This window comes from Cervus elaphus, chromosome 5 (genome assembly GCF_910594005.1).
Source record: "Cervus elaphus chromosome 5, mCerEla1.1, whole genome shotgun sequence".
Lineage (NCBI taxonomy): Eukaryota > Metazoa > Chordata > Mammalia > Artiodactyla > Cervidae > Cervus > Cervus elaphus.
In genome coordinates, this window is record NC_057819.1 from 9254812 (window position 1) to 9277686 (window position 22875).

A 22875-nucleotide genomic window follows, 5' to 3' on the forward strand; every position below is an offset into this window, starting at 1 on the left:
TCCCATTGGTCCACGGAAGGAGTTGGGCGGGGAAATCCGTGAGGACTTGGTAAACAAGAGCTATTGGCCAATGCTCAAGCCAATTGGTAAAGAGAACTCTCGGCTCGCGCGCTCTGATTGGCTTGGCAGAAGGAAGAAGCCGCCTCTCCTCCTTACCCGCGAGCTCGGGTATGGAGTCCTGGAGCTGCTCGGCTTCGGGAGCAGAACACCTGAGGCGACAGGTGAGAGAGGTTGGGGTTGCGAGGCGGGGTGGCGCGAAGTTCGAGGCCGAGACCCAGAACGACCCCGGACTGGGCTCTCGGTCTCTCAGGCTCAGTGTCTCCTCAGCTCTGAGAATCCGTCCTCAGGAGCCGGAGACCTGGAAACTGACAGGATTTTGAATCTCGGACAAGCAGTAGGTCTCCTCACTCCGAGCCTGAGTTTCCCTCCCTGAGGAACTGGGGTCACAATAGCACTTAGCTCATAGTTCGGTTCAGGTCTCACGCTATTGAAGTAAAGCCTTAAATAGATAGTTTTTTTTCTTTTCTGTTTTTTAAGTCGCTCAATCGTGTCCAACCCTTTGCGACCCCATGGACTGTAGCCTGCCAGGCTCCTCTACCCATGGGATTCTCCAGGGAAGAATACTGGAGTGGGTAGCCAGTCCGTTCTCTGGGGGATCTTCCTGACCCAGGATCGAACCCAGGTCTCTTGCGTTCAGGCGCATTCCTTAACGTCTGAGCCATCAGGGTAGCTTTGCATTATTTATAAAAATCTAAAATGTGCACACGCACACCCAGCAAGTCACTTTTTAGGACTCTGTCTTGCAGAGATCCTGACTTAAGTGTGCAAAAAAAGGGGGGGGGGTGGTGGTGAAGAGGTGTAACAGCTGTTTTTCTGCAGCTTGTTTCTAATTGCGAAATGTTTGAAACAGCCTGAAAATGCCCAAGAAAAAATTTCTTTCCAGTCCATGATTTCATTTAAATTTCTGCCTTTAATAGTAGTAATAATAAAAGCTGGTACCAAAAACAGAGTCAGTAATAAAGAACTATCAGTTAACTGACTGTGGTGTGCCAGACACTGCTAAGTGTTTTGCTTGTGTTATTTAGTTTAACTTTCTCAAAACCCATTAAGGTAAATAGTTACTGTCCCTGTGTAACTTTTAAGGTTCGTGGCTTTTTGATGGCTATGTGGCTAGCTAAGTTGACATCACTGGGGAGCAGTGGGTTCAAACTCAGATTTTTTGGTATGTTAGGCTGATTGCTGCTCTGTACTGCTTTGGGGGCACATAACAAGTGCTGAATGTAGCTGCCTTTTTTGTTATCATGGGGTGCTTGAATTAGGCATTCTCTGAGGTCTGGGGACCTTCCATTCTCTCTCTCTCTTTCCTTTTAAGGACTCCCAGGAGCCATGTCATCAGAAGTCCTGCTGGTGTCTGCTCCAGGGAAAGTCATTCTGCATGGAGAGCATGCCGTGGTCCATGGCAAGGTACAAGGCCACCTGAGCCTTTGAGGGTTGGGAACTGCTGCTCCCAGACACTAATCTTTTCTCTTTCTTAAATTTATTTTTGGCTGCTCTGGGTCTTTGTTGCTGCGTGAGGGCTGTCTTTAGTTGCAGCAAGCGCAAGCTTCTCTTTGCGGTGGCTTCTTTTATTGTGGAGCACAGGCTGTAGACAAGTTGGCTTCAGTAGTTGTGGTTCGTGGGCTCAGTAGTTGCAGCTCTCAGGGGCCTGGAGCACAGGCTTTGTTGCTCCACGGCATGTGAGATCTTCCTGGACCAGGGATCAAACCTCTGTCTCCTGCATTGGCAGGCAGATTCTTAACCACTGGACCACCAGGGAATTCCCCTGACGCTAATATATTTTTAAAATATTTATTTATTTATTTGACTGTGCTGGGTCGCAGTTGCGGCATGTGGGATCTAGTTTCCTGACCAGGAAATCAAACCCAGACCCCCTGCACTGGGGGCATGGCGTCTTAGCCACTGGACCAGCAGGGAAGTCCCCTGATGCCAATCTTAAAACATGCTGAAAGAAAGTCTTGAGGTGTATCCTGGGAGATCAGAAAGGTCAGTTTCTTCCCAGCTGGGCAAAGAAAAGGTAGGTATAAGGCTCTCTGAAGGACTTCTCTGGCCCACCCAGTAAGATAGCAAGAAAATGACATGGAAACCCATGTGGGCGGAATGAAGTCACTTAGGAAGTGAGCTTCAGTGGAGAAGAGATGAAGTTTAAGGACTAAACTCTGGGGAAAATGAATAGGATCCTGCGAAAGAGTCTGAGGCATGCATATCTCATTTAACTCTTACAACTGTCCTCAGAGGTTAAACTTTTATTGTCCTATTTTACAGTTGTGGAAGTTGAGGCTTAGGAGAGCGTTGGCAACTTGTTCAAGGTCCCGCACACCTCGGTAGAGCTAGAAGTGACCCTATCTGCTTGAACCTAAAGCCATGCTTTCTCCGCTCCTCCATGCTCTCATTTTTCACGTTCTTATATTAATCTTTGAAAACACGGTGATCAGGGAAGCCGTCCCATGGTGTTGAGAAATTCTGAAGTTTTACGTGGGAAAGGAAAAGATATGTAGGTATTAAGTCCTAACTGATTGGTAGCGGTTGTGCCTGTGAAGAAGGTGCCAAGGTTGATGAGAAGCATCTGCCAAGGGCATAGTTCAGAGTGGCCCACGTGCTAGTATCTAAGTTAGAAGCCATGCATGTTGCCAGCGACCCCTGGGATAACTGCTGGTATCATGCCCTTTGTTCTATAGGTTGCACTAGCAGTGGCCTTGAACTTGAGAACATTCCTCCGGCTTCAGCCCCACAGCAATGGGAAAGTGGGCCTCAACTTACCAAACATTGGCGTCAGGAGGGCCTGGGATGTGGCCAGCCTTCAGCTGCTGGACTCCAACTTTCTGGGTAAGTTCAGGGAGCAGGAACCAGGTGTGGGAAGAGCCTGGGCCCTGAGGAGAAGGAGGAGGAGGATGGCTGGGCCATCATCCCAGGCTGTCCCCGAGGGACCCAAGGCAAGTCACTCCGGGGGTGTTTTCTCTCCTGTCCCCCATAAGAATAGCTTCACTTATTTATTAATATATTAATTTATTTAAAATTTAAAAGCCTTCTCCACGTGCCGGCCTTTCCCTTCCACCCAAGCAAATCTCCACTTTTCATATTCGCTTTATGTGCGTGTCCTTTTCTCACTAATCATGTTTTGGGAGAGGGCAATATTGGGGAAGTAATATGGCCTTTAATTTGTGTGTCTGTGTTTTTAAATATTTTGTAGCTAGCAATTTTTAAGTTACTGGGCAATCTTTTAAAAATATATCTATATACTTATGTGGCTGCGCTGGGTTCTTAGTTGCAGCACATAGGATATCTAGTTGCCGCATGCAGGGTCATTTAGTTGTGACACGTGAACTCTTACTTGCAGCCTGTGGGATCTAGTTCCCTGACCAAGGATCGAATCTGGGCCGCCTGCCCCAGGACCCTGGAAGCTTAGCCATTGGACTGCCAGGGAAGCCTCATGGCCTTTAGTTTTGATATTGTACCGTGGAGGTCAAACCCAGGCCTCTGAGTGATATGTGTGTGTGTGCACACATGTATATGCGTGTGTGTTTGAAAACTACTAGCAATTAAGCCCTTACTACATGCCAGGAGTAGTGCTAAGGGTTTTCTGTACCTTTTTTTATTATCTCTACAACAATCCTGGGAGGAGATACCCCTGTTACCTGAGGTGCAGACAGATTAAGTCCCCTACTCAAGGTCAGAAAACCAGTCTTTGGCACAGTCAGGACCCACCCAAACCCAGGCCTGCCTGCCTTCCAAGCCTGGAGTCCACCGACAGCCTCAGCTGTGGTGCTCGGACCCTGAGCCCACATCTGTCCAGATTCTGACGCCTGGAATGGCTCAGTTGCTTTGTGTTCTGGTGTCTATAAAAGCACCGAGGCCTCCTCATCCCCCCCCCCCGCCGTGTACACTTGTTTGCCTGTGTGACAGGGCACAGTGACGGTGCAGCGCTCACCCCGGAGCATGTGGAGAAGCTGAAGGAGGTGGCGGGCTTCCCCGAGGACTGCATGGACCCCGAGCGCCTGTCTGTGCTGGCCTTCCTCTATTTGTACCTGTCTATCTGCCAGGGTCAGAGGTATGTGTGCCCTTGGGGCAGGGAGCCCAGGTGCAGCCTGCCCCCGAGGTTGAGCCGAAGTTTTGGCCGCAAGACAACACATGGGCTGCCTTCCAGGCTCTGAATACCCATCAGCTATCCTTGCTGCATTCCAGGCACCATACTGGTGATTGTTTAGTTGGTGGCTTAGTCACTTGGTTGTGTCCAACTCTTGCGACCCCGTGGACTGTAGTCTGCCAGGCTCCTCTGTGCATGGGATTCTCCAGGCAAGAATACTGGAGTGGGTTACCATTTCCTTCTCCAGGGGATCTTCCCGACCCAGGAATCGAACCCAGATCTCCCGCATTGTAGGCAGATTCTTTACTGACTGAGTTACAAGGGAAGCCCACCTTGCTAGACCCTATATATGTGTGTATATATATATATGGTCTGCTTTAGGTATTCACAGCAACCTCACGAGAAGGACACCCTCTCCATTTTGCACAGGGAGAAATTGGGACCCAGAGAGTTAGAGACTTTCTGGGCTACAAAGCTAGTTAGTAAGTGCTGAGAGAGGGGAAATCAATTCCATTCTCTTCAGTTCAACACCTGCCTTTTTTTTTTCCTCAGTTGATCTTTTTTTTTTTTCACTTATTTATATTAGCTGGAGGCTAATTACTTTACAATATTGTAGTGGTTTTTGCCATACATTGATATGAATCAGCCATGGATTTGCATGTGTTCCCCATCCTGAACCCCCCTCCCACCTCTCTCCCCACAACACCTGCCTTTTTAACTCACAATGCCTCTGGTCTTTCAGTTTAGCCAAACCAAAGCCGGAGTCCATTCTCGGATCTGCTGGGTGGCTTCTCTGTGCCATGGCCAGGGAGACACGCTTGTTCCATGTTCCATAGGCTCCATGGGATCTCTGTGATTAGCAGAGTGAAGCCTGTGTTATGATAAGATCTGGGTTGTCTGCCCGTGGGGAAGCCAGCTCCTAGAGAGGGACATTCCTGTTGAGGTGGTGTCACGGGGTGATACAGGGCACGGGCTGCGTGCGGCTGAGGGTCAGACAGTGTTGGTTCAAACCCCGGGTCACTTTCTAGCTTGAATGAGATTCTTAGCCTTCCCAAGCCTCAGTTTCCTCATCTGTAAAATGGGGGTGGTGACAGCACCTCCCTCCAAGAGGTTGTGTGGAGAGTCAGAGCGCTGCCGCCCGGTGTGTTTCAGAGCCCTGCCCAGCCTGGACATCACTGTGTGGTCGGAGCTGCCCACTGGGGCTGGCCTGGGCTCCAGTGCTGCCTACTCCGTGTGTTTGGCAGCCGCCCTCCTGACGGTGTGCGAGGAGATCCCAAACCCGCTGAAGGATGGGGAGGCTGCCAGCAGGTAATCAGGCATCCCCCTGCTCCTTGTCCCTCCTGGGCACCGCTCCCCAAGGTCAGATCTGTCCTGTGGGCCCCTTACAGCTGGGCATGCTGAGGCGCAGGGCGGCCACACAGCTTCTGATGGTGGAGTGGATCTGGACCCGGTGGTCTGAATGGAGAACTTGAGCTCTTTGCCACCACCCCCTCCCCCCCGCCACCTCATTCCGACCTTGCCTCCTTTAGGTTCACATGCTGTGGTTTTTTAGAAAGAACCTGAGCCCAGATGTAGAGGGCAGTGGATCAGACGAGCCATCACCCTTGTCACCAGCTCACTGTGGGACCCTGACCAGCCCACTCCCCCCACAGGGAGCCTCACTCAGTGCCAGTTTCTGTAAACGGTGCTACCAACACCCAGGGGGGCATTGCCAGGTCGTACCAAATGGTTACGACAGACAGAGTAGCGTGCTGAGAAGGAAACACAGACGGAGCGTCGGTCTGGTCAGGACATCTCCCCTCCTGTTGATCTTCAGGCCCGCAAGGTCATAGCACCTCCTCTGCGGTTCTCACTGTGAGTCACCGAGGCTTGTCCAGACAGGGCTGCGGTGGGCCGTTTCTCTTAGTTGGGGAAACTTGAGAAACCGGCCCGAGCATGGATAATGCAGTTTGTCCTGGGAGTCGGGAATGAGGCCGCAGCATCCAGCCTGGCAGCTTCTTGCCGAGGCCTGTCCTGGGCCCTCATGGCTCCAGGAGCCCTCTTGCTGGGGAGCTTCCAGTAGCAGCCATGTGGGCCCAGCTGTGCTGTGTCGGGGAGGGTGTGCTGCTTGCCAAGGCCCAAAGCTCAGTCAGGTCCCTGTGGCCACAGTGGGTCCGGGGGCTGTTGATAGGATTCCCGGTCTGGGCTGCTCTGAAGGGCTCACACTCCGGGGGGTGGGGGCCGGTGGAGACGGCCTTGGCAGGCATCTGACAGGTAATGAGCGATTGCAGCTGCGGGGGGGCCGTTTTTCCGGAATCGCAGTCACATTTGCCTGTGAACTCGCTTCTCTCTGGGGCTCTGTTTCTTCATCTGAAAAGGAGTGGCTGCACCTGATGAACTCTTGGGTGGGGGTGGGGGAGCTTCCAGCCTTGACACGTGCTGATTCCAGGGTAAGGTGGTGACACAGGACAGAGGCGACAGGACCGCCGCTCAGTACCTCATGCTGATCGCTGATTCTAGCGCAGAGCAGTGGAGGCCAGGTGGCCTGGGTCCCCCAGATAGACATCTGCCCACGGACTGGCAGACCGGCTCTGCCTTTCAAAAGATAAGGGTGGTTGTGGGTGTGTGCGTGCATATGCACGCCTATGGGTGTCCAAGTATGCATGTGGTCTTTCCTGTCCTGCTTCTTTGCACCTAGTTCCCCCACCTCCCCTGAAGACCCATCACTGCTTCTCAGAACCGGTAGGGAGACCAGACCTGGCCCCCACCCTCCCTGCCCCCAGCGTCTTCCAATCAGAAGAAAAAGTCAAGTTTGCTGAGTGGACTGGACCCTGGGCCGTGTTCAGGTGCCTCTTGCCCACCTCGCTCCCAGCTCATCTGTGGTCCTGGAAAGGGCCAGCTCTTGTCCAGTCCCAGGCACGGCACAGGCTGCACAGCTCTGCCCCCACATCCTGCCTCCGTGACCCTCACCCCTTGTCCCTTAGGCCCCCCATCCCTTTCAGAATGGGGTGCACTCTGTCCAGTTGGCTTTGCACTTCTCGGAGGCTATAGTTAAATACCGGTGACTTCCTGACATCCATTCTGCATTAGACTCCAAGGCTGCAAGTAGTCAGGGACCACATCTGTGTGCGCTTAGTCACAGGCACATAGTAGATGCTCAGTGTATATTGAACAAGTGAGCGAGTCTCGTCAGCACCCCAAAGGTCAGTAGTTATAAGCTCGGGCTCTGACGAGCGGATGTGGTTCTGATGTCACCGTGAGTGGCACCGTGGTCTTGGGGATGCTGTTTCACCTGTTGGAGCCTCAGCATCCTCTTCTTAAGAAAGAGGGTGGTGACTGTTCCTTCCCTGAGAGGTTATTGTGAGGACTACACAGGGTCCATTAGGGGAAGCCTGTAGCACAGTGCTCGGCCCTGGGTAATCAGTAGCTCTGAGCAGTGTTGACTGACTGTTAAACATAGCTTCACAACCACTGGGTGAGTCTCAGGTCCATAAAATCCTCATCTGACCCTTGAGGAAAGCACTTCAGAGAGGGTGATTGACTTTCCCAAGGCGCCACAGCGAAGGAGTGGGTGGACCGGGCTTGGAGTGACTCCAGGACAGAAACCCCAGGTGGAATACACACTGTCCCCTGGGCGTTTTGCAGAGCACCAGTGGGCTTTTCCATCCCATGATGTCCTCTGTGATTTGACACCTTTGTCCCTGTTTTCCGAAGGAGGACACTGAGGGTCAGAGGTGAGCGGCTGCTCAACGACACCCAGTGAGTCGGCGGCAGAATGGGGCTCAGCCCAGCCCCCTGCTTAGTCCACAGCTCAGCTGCACGGCCCCAGCAGCTTCTGTGGGTCTCAGGGCAGGGACCGCACAGAAGGGACACAGAGCTGAGAGAGGGCAGGGCGGTGGGGCTGAGCACGTGGCCGCATGTGGGCCTCGCAGGTTTTTAAGTGATACTCGCACTGTCATAGTGAGTCCACACCCCTCCTGGGGAGGAATCCAGAGAGGGCTGGGGCCAACGGGCCCACATGCTCAGGAGGCAGGAGTTGCGTTCCTCCAGAGAGGGGGAGAGGGGCTCAGAGAGGGCTGGCAAGGGGCCCAGAGTCCTTCAGCTCACGAGAGGCAAAGCAGAACCCCGTGAACTCCAAGCCTCAGGTCTCTCTGCTGCATTGGGCAGGAGCGCTCTTCAGGGCCTGCTGTTTAGCCAGAGAGGTTCGGAGCTGTTTATTTGTCTTCTTTCTGAGTTTGGGGGCCCAAACCCCTTCGCCTTTTGGTCTCCAGCAAGCCCCGCCTGTGACCCCGGCCCTCTGCTGCCCTCAGTGACCCCCAGCTCCCCATTCACCACCAAGGACGGTAAAGATGAATCTCTGTGTCTCCTTCAGGTGGACCGAGGAGAACTTGGAGTTAATTAATAAGTGGGCCTTCCAGGGGGAGAGGGTGATTCACGGGAACCCGTCTGGAGTGGACAACGCCGTCAGCACCTGGGGTAGGTGCTGCCTTGGGCCTGCGTTCTCAGTTTTTGTTCTTTTTATTTTTATTTTATTTTATTTTTTTTTTCCACAATGCTTATGCAGGAGATTTATTGCAACTATTTGCCTTCATAGTCTATTATACCTAGAGGTCACTTTATTAAGCAGCAAAATAATTCATATCACTCAAATTCAGCTCAAACCAAGGCATAAGACTGCTCTAGACAACAGGGAGGCAGTGGGGGGCAGGGGTTGGGGGAGGTATCCCCACTGCTTTCAAACCTGTCCTGCTCTGCCTCCAGGTGTGCCAGACTCTTCCGTTTCTGTAATTCAGGCCACTGTCACTTGAAACAAGCTTGACCTAAAGGCTATCAGGTCCTAGGGCCTCCTGAGCCAATGACAGTTACTTTCTGTGCCAAACAGAAGGTAAAACCCTCTATCACACATACAAGTGCAACCTGGGTCTGACACCACAGCCTGGTTGTCAGAAGAAAAACTACAATTCAAGGGTATCCTATATCCATTTATTCCATCCCTCTGTTTCTTTAACGAGAGGAGTACTGAACAGATAGAAAAGATTCAACTATTTTTAAAAGACACACCAATAGATATGCTGAAAGCAAGGTGCCCTAACACTGGTTTGGGCTGCTCCAGGAGACTAAAACTTAAGCTGGGGTTGAGAAAAACTAATTACACGTGGGTCAAAGTTTTTGTTCTTTTTAGAAATTCCTGTGACAGGCGTAGCCGCCCAGGCTCCATGGTTTGGGATGAACATACAGTCAGTGTGTTCTGAGGAGGATAGCATTTTCCTGATGGAGGGGGACAGGAACTTCAGGGTTTCCCACCTTCCCGATCCAAATCTCTGGGGGTGGGCCAGGGCCTGGGAAGCCGTGGTTTCAGCGAGATCCCCGCCCCCGGGGATCCAGAGGGCGCAGCTGCGGAACCACTGCCATGGGGGCTGCAGACCACATGAGTCGGCCTCCCCTCTGGGAAGGATGCCTGCTCACTGCAGCTGGATGCCCTCTGGCCCCACCTCCACTGCATCACCCTGCGGCCTGTCCAGGGACGCCTGGACGGAGGGGTGGGACCCCTGGCCCTGGGCATGGAGCACCTCCACGCCCTCCTGGGCCTTTGGTCCTTGAAGCTGAGATGCCTCGTTACGGGGCTGAGTCTGTTATGGTGACATTCTCCCCAGCCCCAATCCAGCCCCTCTCCTAGGAGGCTCAGATACAGAGCTTTTCCTGTGACCCTGACCCACCTGTTCTTCTCTTTAGGAGGAGCGCTCCGATACCAACAAGGGAAGATTTCATCTTTAAAGAGGTAATTCTGGGGGAGCCGCAGCTTCTGCATCTGATGGGGGAGGGGGAGCCCCATTTCTTTGTGAAGGAACCCAGAGCAGGTGCCCCAGGCATTCCCCTCCCCCATGTGGTCCCACAGGCCGTGGGCATAAGGAAGCCTGCTCTTTCCTCTCCACTTAAGCTCTGAAGTTGCCGAGAGATCAGAGGGGGTGGTCAGGCGAGGCTGGGCCATTCCGCTTCCAAAATGCGGCTGTTCCCCCAGGCGCTCCTTCAGTTAGCAGTTCATCTATCCATCCATTTAGTAAACAAGAAGTGATTCCTTCCTGTGTTCCAGCTGACCCTACCCTAGGACCCTTGGTATAAAAATGGATCTCGGATATAGTTCTGGGTGGTTAGAGACAGACATGCACACATGAGCCACCAGAAGACTCTGTGGCAGTTGCTGTAGTGACGCCACCATGTCTGAGCAGGACTGGAGCCCACAGGAGGCTCATGGGAGGCCTAGTGGAGGGACGTTTGGCAACTTTCAGCCTGTTGTGGATTTCCTTCCTCCCTCCTTTCAGAGGCACTGGAATTACAGATGTGTGTATTAAACTCCAGTATCCTCTGTTCTGTTTGCTTTCAGGGTGGGACCGGCAGGGGCAGGGCGTGAGCCTGCAGCCAGAGGAACCCTCTGAGCCCCTGAACCCTCCCCCATCAAACGGGGGTGGGGGATGATGGTTGTCCCAGGGCACTCTGCTGCCTTGCGGGGGCCTTGCCACACTCTGAGGGTCCCGGGGCCTCTCACCTTCTGCAGCCAGGATGGTCTTCTTGGCAGCCAGACAGCAGGTCCCGGACCTCTGCTGCCTCCAGTCGGGCTGCTGCATTCGGGGCTCAGGGGCCTGGCAGGCCATGGTGTGGACCCCTTCTCTCTATACTTGTAGCTTCTTCTCACGCCTGGTCTGTCGGCTTCCAGAAGCCAGACCTGCCTTTCCAAGGCTCCAGGTCAGCATTCCTTTAGCCTAAGCACTGTGGACATTTGGGGCTGGAGAATTCTTTGTGGGTGGACCGGTCCTGGGCAGCATGGGATGTTTAGTAGCTTCCCTGGACTCTGCCCACTAGAGGCCTGTAGCCCCTCCCCCGTCTCCAGTGCAACAACCAAAGATAGCTCCAGATGTTGTCACATGGCCCCTGGAGGGCAAGTCCCCTGAGTGACAACCCCTGCACCACACGGAGGAGGGAGCAGGGCCATTCAGGAGGGTGGAGCAGCTTCCTCTGGCTGCTTGTGGAAGTGATGGCGGGGAGGGAATGGGAGGTCTGGTCCCCAGGGGTAGGTGGCTCTGCCGGGTGGCCTGAACCCGCATGCGGTGAGATCAGGAGCAAGGGTGGGAGGCTGAGTGTCTGGGCCCAGTCCGCCTGCAGCCCACGGTCTCTCAGAGGAGACAGTCGTGATGTCGATCTGGAACAAAGGTGTTTTTGGGGCTCTAAGTTGTCGGGGCTGACAGCAGGGAGGTCACCATTGGGCTGCAGATCTGGGGAGTCCTTGATGGGGCAGGGGCAGGTCTCTTTCCTGCGAGCCTGTCGTATCCTAAGCCCTGAGCTGGCCCTGGGCTCAGAAGACCAGTGCAGATGTGGCCGGGCAGGCTCATGGCCTGCGGGGGTGATTAAGAGTGAGCGATGGAGGGTCTCCCAGGCACGGGAGGCGGGGGAGAGACCCAAAAGTGTGTGCAGTTCCAGGGGGACAGGGAGCAGCAGGTGCTCTGGGGTCCCGGGGTCCAGTTGGAGCCTGGCTCTGCCATTTGCCTGCTGTGGGCCCTCAGGTGAGTCACTTTCCTGAAGACCTCTGTCTTCTCATTTATAGAATGGGAGTCCTAAGCATGAGAGTCCATGGCAGAAACTGTATCTATGAGTGCTTTTTACTCTTTCCTGACGGAATTCATCCATCCAGTCCATAAGTATCTCTGAACCGGGTGCTGGGGTCTCAGCAGGGAACCCAAAGTCCCACCTTCACGGAGCCCCCACTTTGTGGGAGGAGACGATCCCTGGACAGTTGGCTCTGTAAGGACACGGCAGGCCATCCCCACGGCCTCAGTACACAGAAGGAGAGTAAGGGCTGGGACGTGAAGGAGGGAACTGGAGCCCTCTGCCTGGATGGCATTTGAGCAGAGTGCCAAGGCCAGGGGGCAGGTCCCTGGCAGCAGAGATGCATGTGCAAAGGCCCTGAGGCAGGAGTGGGGCTGAAGTGTTGAACAGCAGCTAAGAGGCCAGGGTGGCTGAGTGGAGTGAGCTCCAGGGAGGAGGGAGATGAGATGAGCTTGGGGATGTCACCGGCCCAGATCACACAGCACTTAGAGGATGTGGCCCTAGGGGGTGATCACTGGATGTCACAGGAGTCCTGAGTTTTGTGGGGCTGGCAGGGCTGGCAGCAGGCCCGTTTGCAAAGGACTTTATTTAAGAGAGATGAAGACATGATACCCAGACTCCTCCCACCCCGATAGATGGGGACACAGAGTGAGCGACCGACCTTCGTCGCTGGCTGCAGGGAGCCGCGGTGAGCAGATGGCAGGTTCTCTGAGAAGCCGCGAGGCCAGACTCCACATTAATCCTGCCCATGGCTTAAGAAGAAGCCCTTTACCCCCAAACCACGCATGGTGCTTCTCAATAAAAAAAAAAAAAAAAAAAATGCATTGTTTGCCAAGTGGATCAAGACGCAGCCTCCCAGAACGCTGCCCTTTTGAGGAACGGCTTGTCTTTTAAGGGAAGAGAAAAGCCAAATAGAATGTTCATCTTTTGTAAAGTGAAAAAAAAAAGAAAAGCCGGCCTCCAAGGCTGAGAATCGATATTAATTTCATGGGCTTATGGGCGGTGAGATCAAGCAGGTTTCTGGCAGCCTTTCCCAGCCCTGCTGGATTTTACAGCCTTGATTGGTGAAAAGAAAAGCGAATAAAGGTATTGGGGGCCTGTCTGTCTGCAGCCGTCTCCGGCCAGAGCTCATTCAGGTCCTCCACCCCCTGTCCCCAGCCTTGGGGCAGTGCTCTGAAAGGCGCACAAGATGACAAGAAACGGTTGCTTAAGTCTCCAAAGACAGCCAACCACAAGGACCACTGGGGCTATGGTTTGGGGAGGGATTATAGAGCCCAGAGGGCAGGTGAGGACAGCGTGGTGCTGGAGGGCCAGCTGACGGTGACCGCCCTGGGGCATCCATTCTCCTACCTGGGCGTGAGTGACTCCCTCTGACCACACCTGGGGTCCTGCCAGGTCTGGGCACCAATGAGGCAGGGCACGAACAGGCTCACAACACTGGGACCCGACTCTCCCCATCCATGACCCATCCCTGGTCCCATGGCTTTTTGGTTCTCCAGCACCCTCCCCTCCAGCTCCCTGGGGTGGCCCACAGGATAGAGCCTCAGCCCCTTCTTGTACCCTTGGTGGTGGCGCCTTTGAACTTCTAACTCCATGCATGCCAGGCCCTCTGCACATTCACTCAAGGTTGAAACGACTGAATGGAGGAGCGAGTCACAAGCCAAAGGAAAACAACTGTCTGCCTCGGGGCCAAAGTGGGGATGCGGCTGTGGGCACCCGCAACTGGGCATCAGGAACCCTGCTTCCCAAACCTGTCTCCAGCTCACCTCCCTGGGCCTCCACTTCCTGCCCTGGGTCAGGGTGGGGCAGAGTCCAGGAGGGCCCCCAGCCCTGGCCCAGCTGCCCTGTCCTGGGCTCACCTTGGACCCTCTTTGCCCTGCAGGCCACCAGCTCTGAAGATCCTGCTGATCAACACCAAAGTGCCTCGCAGCACCAAGGCCCTGGTGGCCAACGTCAGGAGCCGGCTGCTGAAGGTACTGCTGGTTCCACTCCCGGGAGTGTTCCCGGTGGGGCCACGACACTTACGTTTGGGTGTCCGAGCCCTCCTTCTGCCTCCTGGGTTAGTGGGGGGAGGGGGTGGGGGGGCAGGGACTTGGGGAGGCTCCGTGCACCCACAGCCCAGCAAGGAGGCAGGACAGGAATCCTTAAACAAGCTGCCTTTGCAGTGAGAACCTCCTCTCTGCTTGGGTCTGTGGTGGCCAGGCAGGGCAGAGACCAAGCCCGAAGGAGAGGGGTTCACTCAGAGGATGGGTGTGGGCCATGGGGTCACCTTCCCCCTCCACCAGGTGTCTGCCGACCCCTAGGCCTCACGGGCACTCGTCTCCTTTCCCTGCAGTTCCCGGAGATCGTGGCCCCTCTCCTGACCTCCATAGACGCCATCTCCCTGGAGTGTGAGCGGGTGCTGGGGGAGATGGCGGCGGCCCCCACCCCGGAGCACTACCTCGTGCTGGAGGTAAGAGCCCAGCTGCAGGCTCGGGGTCCCCCACCTGCGGCGCTGGCCCCGGGCAGTGGCTGCCCGTCTGCGCTCGGAATCCCCGGGAGCTAAAACACAGAGGCTGAGCCTGGAGCCTGTGTGTGCACCCGTGAACAAGTGGGTCTTCTCTTGAAGCCTCTTCCCAAGTGATTGGGAGCAATCAAGGGAACACAGACACCCCTGAGGGTGGTGTCTAGTGTGTAATAAGTGCAGCGGGCCAGGCTTGGGGTCATGTGTGTAAGGAAACGGTCCTCCATAATTCCAGGAACGATTTCTCCCCTGGCCACTTCTTTCCTACTCTGTTTGCTAAGTACATTTAGTTAGTACTAAATACATCAAGTTCACGCTGTAGCTGTCTCTCACATGCTGTGGATCAGACATGGTCTGAAATCTTTCATCAATGCTCCAGCCCCCACCCTTTGCCTAAATCTAGCTCAGAGATTGAGACCTCACACATGGGATTTCATCAGGCCCATGTCTGAATCCTGACCTCACTGGAGTGTCTTAAGAATGAAGTGAGATTCCATGGGCAATACAGGAGCACAATGCCCGATGAGCCACCAGCTCAGCCAGAGGGCATGGGCTTATTCCCAGACCCAGCCCATCTGGCCCAGTGAATGTGGACTGGCATTAAAAAGCCCCTTGGCTTCCATGGAAGAACCAGAGGATCCGGCAGGCCCGGCTAACATGGCTGTGCTGCAGCGGGTCAGCCAGAGGTGCTCAGGGAGCCGCCTCGAGAGAGGCCCTGGGGTCTCCGATTCTCCACCTTCCCCACCACTCCCTGATCGTCGCCCGCAGCCGCTGCCTGGGGCCTCCCTGTCCTGCTGCAGGCACTTGAGTCTGCAGCCCCTGTCATGAGTGGGAGCTGGTACTCTCCAAGTCTCTTCACAGATGATTCCTCACTTAATCCTCAAGCAGCCTACCTGTGAAGTGGGTACGTTGCCACCCTGTTACAGACATAAACACCACGACCTAAAGAGAATGACTTTCTCTGAGATGTTTCAACTAGTCAGTGGCTGAGTTTGGAGTCAGTGACTTGTTCGTTTATTCCTTTAGTCAACTTTTTTTTTTGGTCTCACTGCACAGCTTGCAGGATCTTAGTTCCCTGACCAGGGATTGAACCTCGTCCAGGGCACTGAAAGCACCAATTCCTAACCACTGGACCACCAGGGAGTCCCCCCAAATTTTTAAGATGGCTCGGTGCAGGGATTCCATCTAATTCATTTCCAGGCTTTTGCCCTCATTCCCCCAGCTATCTCCCTCCATCCCTTCAGCCTTTTCCCGCTGGTTCTCGATTCGTTTCACGTAGAAAGGAAGGTAACACAGTCCTCCTGAGGAGGAAATTAATAATGATGGAGTGCTGCCTAAAATACACCCCGTTGAGCCCCTGGAGAATGCCTCAGAACAGCACGTCGATTATACAGTGTGTATATTTTTGGCTGCGGCAGCCGCTGAAATGTGCAGCTCGCCTCCCGGACAGCTCTGCACTCACACCAGCGAGCTGTTCTCCTGTGTCACAGCCTGTCATCCGATCCTTGACAGATTTTGGATCAGAATGTGACAGGTGTCTGGGACCTGCCTTGGCAACCTGACACCTGGTGCTCAGGCACCGAGAAAGGCCCCAGAAATTTCCCCTCCCCTCCAGCCCCCAGGGCCGGTGAAAGACACCCAGGGCTGCCACCGGGCCATCACGCATGTCTGCTCGTTTGTCACAAGTGCTGGGGTGCAGGAGGCAGGCTGCCGGGGAGAGGCAGGCATGATCCTGCCCAACGGCCCCGGGCAGGAGAACCAGGTGGGCCTCAGCACACAGCCCCATGACGGGCATCCTCCTGGCACACAGGTCCTCCCGGGACCCCGGGGCAGAGCTGCGCGCTGTGAAGCCGCACACGGCAAGGAGAGGGTGGTGACAGGGAAGCCAAGGGTGCTCTCAGAGGCGAGAGGCGCGCGCGTCACATCAGGCAGACCCACATGTTGGTGCCGGCTCAGCTCTTCCCAGCTCAGCAGCCTTAAGCACGTCACTCTCCCCTCTGAGCCTCAGTTTTCTTCTTTGAAAAATGGGGATACAGTAAATGAAGCATAAAAGTACTAATAGCAGCTGATGTTTGCCGAGCACTTACCTTGTGCCAGACTTCACGGGAAAGACGCCTAATTCCATCTTCCTGGCAACAAGGCAGATACTCTTAGAATCCCTGTTTTACAAGGGGGAGCCCGGGGGCTTTCCAGGTAGCACAGTGATAAAGAATCCACCTGCCAATGCAGGGGACTCAAGAAACTCAGGTTCAATCCCAGGAAGATCCCCTGGAGGAGGAAATAGCAATCCACTCCAGTATTCTTGCCTGGGGAATCCCACGGACAGAGGAGCCTGGTGGGCTACAATCCAAGGGGTCGCAAAGAGTCGGACATGACTCAGCAAGCAGCACACAAACTGAGGCTCAGCTGAAAGACCTCATCCCAAAACACGCAACCAAGAAGTGTCAGAGCCGGAACTCACACCCAGGCTCAGCTGCCTTCAGATCCCACGTTCATAACTTCCCAACAGCAGGGACTAGAGTTCATTCTTAGAGCCCCAACATCTAGCAAGGTGCCTGGCATTTTGATGGGATTTGCTGACACCACTGGAGTAAATGAAATATAAATAGGGAATGCCTGGGCAGTGGAGATTGTAAGCTTTTTTATTTCATCAACCTGCCTCTTGTTTGATCTGCAGGAGAGCAGGAATTTTATTATCCATAATCAGAGAAATCTGAACAAACATTTGGCAGTTCCCCCAACTCATGACCTAGTTAGAACTATACACACCCATTCTTATTTTGAAAGTTGGTTCCTGAGGAAGCAGTAGGATAGCATATTACTTGAGACTTTTTCCGTAAATGCCCAAAATCCATCTCAACCAGGCTTTAGCAGAAAAGGAATTTATTGACTTCTAAATGGGAAGACCAGAGGCGACAGCTTCAGGCATAGCTGAATCCAGGGGCCAAAGACAACCTCGTCTGAAATGTTTCTCTGTCTTCAATGTTTTCTCTGAGAACATATGCGGGGAAGATAACTCCGGCGGCGTGTCTCTGAGGGTGGCCAGTTTTAGCAGCTCCAGTGGAAAGAGGCAGGGTAAACCCTGGGAGGGCTTTTATTGTCTGACCAGTCCCCACGGCCAGAGCCTTCCATGGCCAGACCTGGGACGTGTGCTCACTGCCAGCTCCATCCCAGCCCCACTGGGAGTCCTGCAGGAAGAAGGGGAGGGTCTCTTTTATCAGTGGAGAAGGACAGTGTGCTGGACAGTCAAAGCCTTTTGAGGTCCCAGACCAGTGGCTGTCAGATGGATGGGGTGGGCCCAGGACCTCAGCTCAGGCAGGCCAAGCCAGAACAGAGAACCTTCTCCCCAGGAGCTCATTGACATGAACCAGCACCATCTGAACGCCCTCGGTGTGGGCCATGCCTCGCTGGACCAGCTGTGCCGGGTGACCACGGCCCACGGACTGCACAGCAAGCTCACTGGCGCAGGCGGCGGCGGCTGTGGCATCACGCTCCTCAGGCCAGGTACCCCGGGGGCAGGCGGGGTTGCCAGCCTGGGCGCCCACAAAGCTTCCACGCGGGCAGTTCTTGGGGGAGGAGGAAGAAGCCTGTGAACAGTCACCTCTGCTGTGTGGCCTTGGTCAAGGGAATTAACCTCTCTGGGCCTACATAGCATCTAGTTTATGCAAAATCATTGCCCAGATTCAAGGAAGTAAAACATACTCAGAGAGCCTGGCACAGGGCTTGTTCCTCCCATCTCCTTACCTGCCAAGCCAAGCACAAGCTTGAGAAATGACCAAGGCCTTGTCACCGTCTACCGCCACCACTACCGGCCTTGCACTCCCTGCTGTCACCTCCTGATGTGGCCAGGACGGGGACTGACCTTGCTACAAAAGAAACATATCTCTACCCTCTTTAGTCTTTGGGGAAAGAGCAGGGCTGAGGAGCGGGCTTACAGCAGCACGCCCTGTGCTGGGGCGTTGAGTCACCGCTGCTTTCGGTTGGCTTCCTCTCCATCTCCTTCCTTTTCTCGTCCTGCTCTCCCTCTTGCTTTGCTGTAAGCCCACAGCAGTCCCCTTACCCGCAGTAGGACTCCCAGGCCTCAAAGAGAGGCCGCGCCTTAACTTTGGCCGACCTTGACTGTGGGGGCCTAGTTCAGGGGCGGTGACGATGGCGGGAGAACATTCCTGGAGTGTGTGCGGTACACTGGGCCAGGCCCTCCACCTGTCGTAGCCCGTGTCAGCCTCTCCGTAACCCTTGAGGGGTAGCTCTCATTGTCAGCCCCACCCCCAGATGAGGAGATGAGGCTCAGAGAGGGGACGTCATTTGAGGCCCCACGGCCAGGTTCCACCTGACTCATGGGTCCATAACCTTCCCGTGGAGGATGCCAGGCTCGGCATTACAACAGGAACACCGGTCCCCTGCCTGTGCTGCAAGCGGGGCTGAACGTTCTCTGAGGGAGCCGATGGTGGGAGTGACCTGCTGCCCTTCCTGCCCGCAGATCTGGCACGGCCGGAGGTAGAGGCCGCGAAGCGGGCGCTGAGAGACTGTGGCTTTGACTGCTGGGAAACCAGCATTGGTGCCCCTGGTGTGTCTGTCCACACGGCCGCCTCCCTGGACGCCTCTGTCCAGCACGCTCTGGACAGCCTCTGAAAGGAGCCCACGCAGCTACAGCCCTACCACGAAGCCCCTTCCCAGATTCCTCTAGGTGCTGAAGTTGGCTTCTGTGCTGGCCAGCGGATGCCCAGCTCCTGATGCTGACGGGAGGCCCCCAGCCCCTCTGTGACACCCCTCGTTCCGCACCATGAGCCAGGCTGCCCGGAAGCCGTGGTCTGTGTTCTACAACATTCTCTTGAGCCAGCCCATCAGTGGGGTGTGTGTGGCCGTCTGAGACAAGAGGGCCTATTTCCCAGTCTCCTGGAAATTTCCACGGCCCCACAGACTCCCTGGCTGAGCTGCTCGGATGCCACATGCAGGGGTCTGGTTCGCAGAGCAGCGGACCTTCTCCCTCCCTCCGCGTCTGCACTCCTGCCTGTCTGTCCCACCTCCCCCAGGAAGCCTTCCTGGGGTGTTTGGGTGGTGATCTTTGCCTTCTGCCTTCCATCTGGCCTGAGGGTCGGCCAAAGGCAGGATCGATGTGCAGTACCCTCTGGTCTGTATCCGAGGGGGTTGCAGACAAGATGGCAAAGGGGAAATAAAAAGATCTTGAGTAAACAGTGCTTCACTCACTTCTTTCCATGTCTAGAAAGAAATGGGAGGGTCTGGTAGTCTCCCGTCACCCATACCTGCCGCCTCTCTCCTGTCCCTTCTCCAGCCACTTTCTTAGTGGAAAGGGCTTTGGGTCACTTGGCTGTATGTGTCCATAGGATAGGGCAGAGTTTCTCCAGATGGCCCTGGTGGACAGGGTGGATGCCCGAACATCAAACTCTCAGCCTGTCAGCACAGCTCCAGCCTGCTTTTCCAGAAAGGGGGATTTTAAATTTCCCAGCTCAGGAGGAACTTCCTAGCTCATGTGTACTTACAGCTGATTCATGTTGTTGTATGGCAGAAACTAACAGCATTGTAAAGCAATTCTACTCCAATTAAAAAGCAGAGACAGTACTTGACCAACCAAGGTCCATCTGGTCAAAGCTATGGTTTTTCCAGTAGTCATGTGTGGATGTGAGAGTTGGACTATAAAGAAAGCTGAGTGCTGAAGAATTGATGCTTTTGAACTGTGGTGTTGGAGAAGACTCTTGAGAGTCCCTTGGACTGCAGGGAGATCCAACCAGTCCATCCTAAAGGAAATCAGTCCTGAATATTCACTGGAAGGACTGATGCTGAAACTCCAATACTTTGGCCACCTGATGCGAAGAACCAACCCATTGAAAAAGACCCTGATACTGGAAAAGATTGAAGGCGGGAGGAAAAGGGGACGACAGAGGATGAGATGGTTGTATGGCTTCACCGATGTGATGGACATGAGTTTGAATAGGCTCCAGGAGTTGGTGGTGGACAGGGAGGCCTGGCATGCTGCAGTCCACAGGGTCGCAAAGAGTTGGACATGACTGAGCGACTGAACGGAACTGAAAAAGTAAAAAATAAAAAAATAAACTTCCTAACTTCTCAAATCGTGAGCACACACTAATTTGCACACTTTTCTAAGAAATGGAAACAAAACCTGCTGGCTTTGGTCGTCAAATATTCCTTCCTCTCTAAAATTGACTGGATGGGGAAAAGAGACTTGAGTGCCGGTAGCCAGTGTCTGGCACCCATCTTGCCCTACTGGAACTTTATATTGCAAGTAAGGGCTCTTTATGAAATGTCAGAATCCACTCAAAACCTCTAGTAGCCAGCACATTACTACCGGCACCTCTCGGAGCCCCGGGTCGACAAGAAGGTGGGGGCGCCGGGGCAGAGAGTGCAGGATTTGGTTTAAATGGCTCTGCGCTTCTGCCCTTGGCCACTAGGGGGCAGCTGGCTTCTTTCCCAGTGTCTTCAGGGGAGGTGGGTAAGAGCAGCCTTAGAGCAGTCTCCCTCCCCTCCCCCAGACACCAGGGTTTTGTCTCTCTAGGTTCTGCCTGGGGTCACTGCCAGGAATCAGGGTGCTGGGAAGAACGTCTGCCTCAGCTTAACATGTGAAAATGGCCCTGGCGTCACTGACGGGCAGTTGCCTGCCTCTGGCCTTCAAAACAAATAATGCATAAAATGATATCAATACCGGGCCTTACTGTCTTACTGTGGGGCACTGTCCTAAGTGCTGTTCCTCAGTCATCTCTTTTTATCTACCCCCAATCTTGGAGAATAATTGCTAGTCCCATTTTACAGATCGGGAAACTGAAGCTCAGAGAGGTCAAGTAACTTGTCCAAGGCCACACAGCTAAGCAGCATCCAAAGCAGGATTCCGCGTCAGCAGGTCTGGCTCCAACACCGGCCTCCTGCCCCTCTGTGCTACTGCTTGGACACAGGTTTGTTGTGATTCTTGCTGTTTTCCATGCTCGGGCTCCTGATTTCCTGCGGACGCTGATGTACTTGGTTAGAGTGGACCTGGGCCTGGGTGTTTTTCGAAAGCTCCCCACATGATTTGAATGAGCAGTCAGGGCTACACGATGCCTTCTCAGGGCTGATGCTGGTTGACAGCATTCCCGCACTGCAGGAGGTGGGCCTGCAAGGGGGGTGTCCAGAGGCCGGGGGCCCAGAACCTATCTATCCGCTCCTTGAGACCCTCCCTCTTCCTCCTGGGGACCAGGTGTCACTCCTGGAGCACAAGCCAACCCGTTACCCTTGCCCCACCGATGTCCCCACCCGGCACGCCGTGGCCTGCAGCCTCTCACCCCAGCCACCACTATCACTGGCCACCATGTGGCCTGGTGGCCCCCACTCCTGGCCACCTGTCTTTGATGTCACATTTGTAGGCGATTTGCATTTGTAGCCTCGCTGTTCTCACTGCCGGCCGCGCCTAGAAACCACCTCCGAATGCCTCCCCCCAGCCCCAGCCCTTCTGATTTAACACATCTCGAAGGGGCTCAATCCCGAGTGGTTTTCACAAGTTCCCAGGTGATTTTAATGTGCGGCCAGGGCTGACATCACTGAACTAGATGTTGCCTAAAGTCATACCTGCCAAGAGCTCGCCTCTACCTGGGCTCCCATTTGGCTCTGCCAGCCACTCTCCACTTGACCTCTACTCTTGCGGCTGCGGGCTACCCATGCGGAAGGTGGAAATAGTAATGCCTACCTTATAGAGTGCCATGAGGAATGAATGAGAAAACGCACGTACACCCTTGGCACGGTGCCTGGCACATTGTAAGCGCTCAGAAAACACTCACTATTATGATTGGTATAATTGTTGGCTGTATCACGTGGCACGCAGAACTTCCCCAACCAGGGGTTGAACCCGCACCTTATTATAACTGTCCTGAGCTGAGAAACACGGGTGTCTCTCAGGGTCCAGAAGTCTCAGAATGGTGCAGAGAGCCGGTTAGAAGCGCCCAGTCCTGCTGATTCAGACCCCCTGGGTGGAGACCCCCAGGATTGCTGTTCGGGAAGCACAAGAGAATGCCAACTGGCTTTCCAGCCTCCTGGCTTCCTCCTGAAAGAGGCGGTGGCACAGCCCCGCACCCTGTCCGCCAGCCCGAGGACAGCAATTTCTCAAGTCAGCATCTGGAGTGGCTCCCAGCCTCTGCAGCCGACTTAACACCCACCCTCACAGCCTGAAGTTCGCAGGAAATTTCCCTACTCTGGCAGAGGTCTCGCCTTGGGAGACAGGCAGCAGACACTGTGATCCCTGCTGACAGAGGAGCTGCTGCAGTTGCACCCTTGTTCCTCCTGTCAGTGAGGATCGTCTTCTCTCTGAGACTGGCTCCTGTGGACCACTCGCAGCCCGGCGAGTTAGGCGGCGCTGGTTGCAGGTGGCTGTGGCCCCGCCCCTTTGCCTCTCAAGGTCCCCCTTTTCATTCTTGTTCTCTGGCCAAAGCTTTTTCTTTTTTTTTTGTTTTTAAAAAAAGAAGCCAGCACACACCCCCTTCTGCAGCGCTGCCTGCCTTCCAGCTCACTTTGTACAACTCCTGGGCTGTCTCTTAGCACCTACTCTGCGCCAGGCTCAATCATCAGCTTAGGTGAGGAAGGCGAGGCCCAGAGGGGCATAGCAATATGCTTACAATACGTTTTCATCTCCAGCGCCCAGGGCATAGGCACG

At 54.5% G+C, this 22875-nt stretch overlaps 1 protein-coding gene across 2 annotated transcripts; it reads left to right on the plus strand.

The window, feature by feature from the left end:
- Window positions 1-99: 99 nt before the first annotated feature.
- MVK (mevalonate kinase) lies at window positions 100-19415 on the plus strand. Of its 2 annotated transcripts, XM_043901566.1 has the most exons (11): window positions 100-221; window positions 1373-1464; window positions 2736-2883; window positions 3961-4105; window positions 5294-5449; window positions 8493-8596; window positions 9854-9899; window positions 13602-13692; window positions 14055-14171; window positions 17573-17726; window positions 18703-19415. In XM_043901566.1, exons 2-11 carry the CDS (start codon window positions 1387-1389, stop codon window positions 18852-18854), a joined length of 1191 nt encoding a protein of 396 aa, XP_043757501.1. In that variant the 5' UTR covers window positions 100-221; window positions 1373-1386; the 3' UTR covers window positions 18855-19415. The 2 variants fall into 2 exon arrangements, with proteins under 2 accessions (XP_043757501.1, XP_043757502.1); XM_043901567.1 differs by lacking the exon at window positions 5294-5449.
- The last annotated feature ends 3460 nt before the right edge of the window (window positions 19416-22875 follow it).